Source organism: Lipotes vexillifer, unplaced genomic scaffold, assembly GCF_000442215.2.
Source record: "Lipotes vexillifer unplaced genomic scaffold, Lipotes_vexillifer_v1.1 scaffold371, whole genome shotgun sequence".
Taxonomy (NCBI): domain Eukaryota; kingdom Metazoa; phylum Chordata; class Mammalia; order Artiodactyla; family Lipotidae; genus Lipotes; species Lipotes vexillifer.
In genome coordinates, this window is record NW_006786304.1 from 3805441 (window position 1) to 3811694 (window position 6254).

At 62.1% G+C, this 6254-nt stretch overlaps 3 protein-coding genes across 4 annotated transcripts in view; 2 read left to right on the top strand and 1 right to left on the bottom strand.

Annotated features, from left to right (window-relative positions):
• Positions 1–3179, top strand: part of B9D2 (B9 domain containing 2) — a 7873-nt gene extending 4694 nt beyond the window's left edge. Inside the window, exon 4 of the mRNA XM_007458616.1 lies at positions 2575–3179. Coding sequence (XP_007458678.1) covers positions 2575–2888 — 314 coding nt within the window. The 3' untranslated portion in view covers positions 2889–3179. The remainder of the gene's footprint in view (positions 1–2574) is intronic.
• A 372-nt stretch (positions 3180–3551) lies between these two features.
• LOC103075459 (rRNA 2'-O-methyltransferase fibrillarin-like) lies at positions 3552–4310 on the bottom strand. Its single transcript, XM_007458698.1, has 2 exons — positions 4181–4310; positions 3552–3913 (listed from the first exon to the last, which is right to left on the bottom strand). Exons 1-2 carry the CDS (start codon positions 4308–4310, stop codon positions 3552–3554), a joined length of 492 nt encoding a protein of 163 aa, XP_007458760.1.
• Positions 4232–6254, top strand: part of TGFB1 (transforming growth factor beta 1) — a 15802-nt gene continuing 13779 nt past the window's right edge. Inside the window, exon 1 of one of the 2 annotated variants that reach the window (XM_007458619.1) lies at positions 4232–5047. In XM_007458619.1, the coding sequence (XP_007458681.1) occupies positions 4693–5047 (355 nt within the window). In that variant the 5' untranslated portion in view covers positions 4232–4692. The remainder of the gene's footprint in view (positions 5048–6254) is intronic. The other variant, XM_007458618.1, reaches the window with a different exon arrangement.

Genomic DNA, 6254 nt, shown 5'->3' on the forward strand with positions numbered 1-6254 from the left:
AGGAAGCTGGGAGGGTTTATGAGAGAGAGAGATGTGAGGGCTGGTGGCTATTCTGCAGGTAGGGCTCAGCTGCTCAGAGGGGAAATGAATACGTGGGGGACGAGGGGTATCAGAAAACCTCTTCTGGCTGAAAATTTGGGTCATTAAAGAGGGGTGGGGCTTCCCTGGTGGCGCAGTGGTTGAGAGTCCGCCTGCCGATGCAGGGGACGTGGGTTCGTGCCCCGGTCCGGGAAGATCCCACATGCCGCGGAGCGGCTGGGCCCGTGAGCCATGGCCGCTGAGCCTGCGCGTCCAGAGCCTGTGCTCCGCAACGGGAGAGGCCACAACAGTGAGAGGCCAGCGTACCGCAAAAAAAAAAAAAAAAAAAAAAGAGGGGTGGATTCCAGGAAATAGCCTAGGTAAATATGCCATATATTTCTACCATATAAATAATAGTTACTGAGTGCCTGCCCTGTGTCAGGTGATGCCAGGGAGATATCAGTGATTGAGACAGCTCCCCAGCCCTGTCCCCACATGGTTCATCATCCCTTGGGAGAGACAGAGCTGCCCTCAGACAGTGGTAACCCAGAGTGGGCAGGACTGGGATGGGGGATCTTGAAGGGCTATGGGAGGCCAGCGGAGGTGCCTGACCCTGCTGGGGGGTTCAGGGAGGGCTTCCTGGAGGAGGGGGATGTTTGAGCTTTGCTGTGAAAGGACAGTAGGAGCTATTAAAACAGAAAGATGAAAGAGGGTTCTGGGCAGAAAGCCATGTGTGGAAGCCTCAAGGGGGAAAGTGAGCCAGGGGCGTTGGGAGGACCGACGGAGAGCAGGAGGACTGCGGGGGGTGAGGTGGCAGGAGACAGGGGACAGGGGACAGGCCATTGCAAGGCCTTGAATGCCAGGCCGCAGAGTGGAGGCCATATCCTGAAGGCACTGCGGAGCCAGAGCAGGTGATTGACAAGTCAGGTTTTGCTTTTAAGAGATCCCTCTGGCTGCCTTGTGGGTGATGGATTGGAAAGTGAGGCAGGCAACAGTCCTTTCAGCTCTTAAGGACCCCGAGTCTCTGAATGTGGGCATCATCCTTGCCTCCTCTTTTCTCCTACCCCCCCCCAATTTTGTCCATCAGGAAATCCCATTAGCCCCACCTTTGAAATGCATCCTAAATCCCACCACTCCCCCTACCCTCTTCCCAGCACCCTGATCTGTCCACCCTCACCTCTCACTGGGCTATTACAGTAGCCTCTTTACTGGTATTCCCACCTCAGCCCCGTAAGTCTGTCCCCCTGTGAACACCTAAGTTAGGTAACATTCCTCCTCTGCTCAGAATCCTTTGTGGTCCCCATGTCACTCAGGGTAAAAGGCAAAACCTTACCATGGATCACAAGGCCCTGCTCAATCTGATTCTGTCACCTCCTCCCCCTCTCCCCCATCTCACTCTGCTCCAGCCACATCGGCCCCACCAGGCAGCTCCTACCTCAGGGCTTTTGCACTAGCTATTCCCCCTGCTGGGAGCGTTCTTCCCTAGATATCCACATGGCCCCCACTCCCTCTCCTCCTTTAAGCGTTCACCCAGATGTCACCGTCTCAGGAAAGTTTTGCTTGATCACCCCCTTTCTAAAACTGCACGGTGCCACCGGCAGCAGTGTGCAGGCGATAGCGGTCCACTGGTGGCCCAGTGGTTAAGACTCCATGCTCCCACTGCAGGGGGCCCAGGTTTGATCCCTGGTCAGGGAACTAGATCCCACATGCATGCCGCAACTAAGAGTTCGCATGCCACAACTAAGGAGCCTGCCTGCTGCACCTAAGACCCAGTGCAACCAAATAAATAAATATTAAAAACAAAAACTGCATGCCTACCCCCACCGTACCCAGCTTGTTTTTCTTCAGAGCAGTTAGCACCATCTGACATACCCTATAATTTGTGTATTTACTGTGTTCGTTGTTTAAGATGTCAGCTGCACACGGGCAGGAATTTTTGTCTGCTCTGTTCACTGCTGTGTCCCCAGCTTCTAGAACAGGGCCTAGCACGGAGGGACTCAGAAAGGAGGGTGAAATGGAGCTGGGTCTCCAAGGGCTTTGCCTACAGGCTGAGGAGCTGAATTATATTCTGAGTGAGGACACTGGGAAACCTATGGAAGGGAGAGAAAGACGCTTCCAGCTGCCAGGTGAAAGTTGGATTGGAGGGAGCAGGAAAGAAGGCCCTGAGGCCAGAAAAGAGGACAGGGTGTGGCCATGGGGAGGGAAGGAGGGAGGCATCGAGGACAAGGCCCAACATACTCACCTGGGGACTGGGCTCCCCTGAGACGGGGACACAGAGGAAGAAGCCACGGAGAGGGAAGTCAACAGATGCCCGACCTAAAGGGCCTTGAATGTTCAGGTCAGACTTTATACTGAGTGCATTGGGGAATCATAGAAGGGTTTTGAGCAGGGGAGGAATACGGATTCAGAAGGATCCCTTTGGCTGCTCTGTGGCGGTAGGAGTCCAGAGAGGAGGCTGGGGCAGAAACCTGGCGGGGAAGGACGGGCCTGGGATCTCCAGGAGCTCCTGCTGGGCTGTACCCATCCCACTTTGCCTCCCTCCCTCCTATGCTGCAGGTTGGCCCCGACTCCATCTCCAGGTATGGTCCCAGGACAGCTTCGGCCGCTGCCAGCTTGCAGGCTACGGCTTTTGCCATGTGCCCAGCAGTCCAGGCACCCACCAGCTGGACTGCCCCACATGGCGGCCCCTAGGCAGCTGGCGGGAGCAGCTGGCAAGGGCCTTCGTGGGTGGCGGGCCTCAGCTGCTGCATGGAGATGCCGTCTACAGTGGGGCTGACCGCTATCGCCTGCACACTGCTGCCGGTGGCACCGTGCACCTCGAGCTGGGCCTGCTGCTGCGCCACTTCGATCGTTATGGCGTCGAATGCTGAAGGACCCTGTACGGACCGCTGGCCCCCAGCCATATCTCTGGACACCCGCTGAGGGGCAGGATGGCACAGGGGTCAGAAGCGTGGGCTCTGGAGACTGTCAGACCTGACCCCAGCCAAGACTGGTGTGGCTTCTATCCTGACTAGCATCTCAAGCCCAGTGGCTGCCCCTCCCAGGTCCAGTTTCCCCATCTGTAAAATGGGGGCAGTAAATGTGTGGGCTCACAGGGGTTGGGTGCAGAGAAGCTGTTGGCACATGCAAGGGCTCACAGTTCTTTCAGATGTGAGTGCTTTTCTGACCTTCATCTGTTGGATGTCCAGTGCCCCATCCTCTCACTGTCACCCTCCTTCCTCAGGCCCCCTTCCCCTGTCCTCTGCCTCAGCCTCTGACCCCCTCCCCACTCTGGGTGATGCTCTTATGGCCCCCACTCCTTGGGGGTCCCCCTCCTCTGTGCCCCTCTCCCCACTGGCTCCCTGTCTTCTGGCTGACCCTCTCCCCCACTGCCCCAGCTTCCCACTCTCCACTCGGGGTGATCGTCCTCGGATTCCCTGTACCCTGCGTCCCCATCCTCTGACTGAGCCCTCCCCGCCAGGTCTTTATTCCCTCGGTGACCCTCGCACAGTCCTCAAAGCCACACGCAGCACAGCCGCCCGCTTTGGTAGCGCTCAGCCGCCAGGAGGCAGCACCCTGTTGGTGGGGCGGAGCCGGGTGCCCGCCCCCTCCCCCCAGGGCTTAAGGGACCCCCCTCGGAGCCCGCCCACGCGAGATGAGGACTGTGGACCGGCCCCCCCATGCCCTCCCCCTGAGGGCCGCCCCCGCCCCGCGCGCTTCCTGGGTGGGGCCGGGGCGGCTTCAAAAACCCCCCGCCGCCGCCTCCGCTCGCCGCCGCCGCCGCCCTTCGCGCCCCAGGCCGTCCCACTCCCTTCCTCCCGCCGCGGATCCGCCAGACAGCGAGGCCCCCGGCCGGGGGCAGGGGGGACGCCCCCTCCGGGGCACCCCCCGGCTCGAAGCCGCCCGCGGGGCCGGCCTCAGCCGGGAACGGAGGAAGGAGCCGCCGAGGAGCAGTCCGAGGCCCCAGAGTCTGAGACGAGCCGCCGCCGCCGCCGCCGCCCCCGCCGCCGCCGCCGCCGCCACTGCGGGGAGGAGGGGGAGGAGGAGCGGGAGGAGGGACGAGCTGGTTGGGAGAAGAGGAAAGAAGTTTTGAGACTTTTCCGCTGCCGCTGGGAGCCAAAGGCGCGGGGACCTTCGCGCAGCGCTGCTCCGCGAGGCAGGACTGGGGGACCCCAGACCGCACCTCCGCCCTGCACCGCCTCGGACGCTTGCTCCCTTCCTTCCCCCCACACGGCGTTCCCCGGGCGCCCCCATTCCGGACCAGCCCTCAGGAGCCTCATACCCGACTCCCGCGAGGACTCGACCCCAGACATCGGTCGCACCCTCCCGCACGGCCCCCAGCTCCTAGCCTCTCTCTTGAGCCCCCGCGCATCCAAGGACCCTTCTCCTCCGGGATCCAGGAGACGGGATCAATCTCAGACCTGCCTCAGCTTTCCTATTCAAGACCACCCACCTTTGGTACCAGATCTCGCTCATCTCGGTTTTTGCCGTGGGATACCGAGAACACACCCATCAGAGCCTCCCCTCCAGCTCCGCTGCGTCCTCCCTGAGGGCCTCAACTCCCCCCCTCCCCAGACCCTCCTACCTTTCCTCGGGAGACCCCCCGCCCCCGGGGCCTCTGTAGGGGCGGGGCCTCCCTCTTCCCACCCCAGCCCGGCTCGCGCTCTCGGCTGTGCCGGGGGCGCCGCCTCCCCCATGCCGCCCTCGGGGCTGCGGCTGCTGCCGCTGCTGCTGCCGCTGCTGTGGCTACTAGTGCTGTCGCCTGGCCGGCCGGCCGCCGGACTGTCCACCTGCAAGACCATCGACATGGAGCTGGTGAAGCGAAAGCGCATCGAGGCCATCCGCGGCCAGATTCTGTCCAAGCTTCGGCTCGCCAGCCCCCCGAGCCAGGGGGAGGGGCCGCCCGGTCCGCTGCCCGAGGCCGTACTGGCCCTTTACAACAGTACCCGTGACCGGGTGGCCGGGGAAAGTGCCGAACCTGAGCCTGAGCCAGAGGCGGACTACTACGCCAAGGAGGTCACCCGCGTGCTAATGGTGGAAAACAGCAACGGTGAGCTCGGAGGGGCAGGGGAACCCTGGAGGGGAGCCCCCAGGGGGCGCCGGAGTGCAGGGGTCACGGGGAGGAAATTACCGGTAGAGGAAACTGGCTGGAGGAAGAGGACCCCCGGGGGCGCCGGGAGTTTGGGAGGGGGAGTCTCACAGAGGATAGGGCTGAGCTCCCTACCCCCCAGGTATCTGGTCTTGAAGAGGAGATAGTGAGCAGAGTGGACGGCTTTTGGAGGGCTACAGGAACATGCGGGATCGTGGGCGGGGGGAGTCCCTTAGAGGGAGAGAAGCGAAGCAGTTACGGGGTGCGGGTGTAGAAAAAGACTCCCCTTGCAGGGTGCACTAGAGTGCGGGGGTCGTGGGTGGGGCCCGCAGAGAGGGACCTCGCTTTGGGAGAAGCGAGGACCCCGGCACTGGGGAGAGGAGAGGTACTGCGGAAAGCTGACCCAGAGCTCAGGGGTCATGAGGCAGGAAGGTTCAAGAAGGACAGAAAAACTAGGTGAAGCGAACCCCAGAGGTTCCAGAAAGTGGAGAGTGGACGCATTTGCACACGGCGCGAAGAACACGCGGGATTGGGGAAGGGCTTAGAGAGAGAGGCGGGGAGGGGGTGATCAATGCGAGGTCAAAAGGGGGGGCGAGGTCGTAGGGTGGGGGAAGCTGGCGGGAGAGAAGCGGAGACCCCAGGGGGATGGATGCCTGGGATGCGCCGGGAGGTGCTCTATTTCGCAGACGGACGTGAGCGGAGGAAGCCCAGCGGAGGAAGCGAGCCCTCAGGAAACCTAGAATACTGGGGCGTGGGAAGGGGTATACAGAGCGGAGAGACAAGCGTGGGAAAGGTGGACCAGGGAGCGGGCCGAGGAGAGATGCACGGTGCCATGCTGGGAGCAGCGAGCCTCCGCCACGCCGCGGGATGGAAGGGAGAGGGCTGAGTGAGGAGTCGAGCCGTAGAGGGAGAGGTGGGTGGGTGTGACTCTACAAGACCCGGGTGAGAAAACCGAGCTGGCAGGGGTGAGGAAGCCCCACGTGTGTGCCACGCGCGGGGGGAGGAGCCTGCGCTTCCGGAAGGGGACAGGAGAACCCCCGCAGAGCTGAATGCTGAGAACCTGGACCCCAAACTCCTAGTTCCTCTCTAGGAGGCTGGGGAAACCCCAGCGTCCGGCCGCCTAGCCTTCCCTCCCTTCCTTTCCTTCCCGTGCCTCGGGGAGGGGGGG

Coding starts and splice junctions, on each gene's coding strand:
- LOC103075459 (XM_007458698.1), bottom strand. CDS start 4,310: ATGTCTGGGGTCGAGTCCTCGCGGGAGTCGGGTATGAGGCTCCTGAGG. Junction 3,914..4,180: donor CGAGGCGGTGCAGGGCGGAG/GTGCGGTCTGGG, acceptor TTCCCGGCTGAG/GCCGGCCCCGCGGGCGGCTT.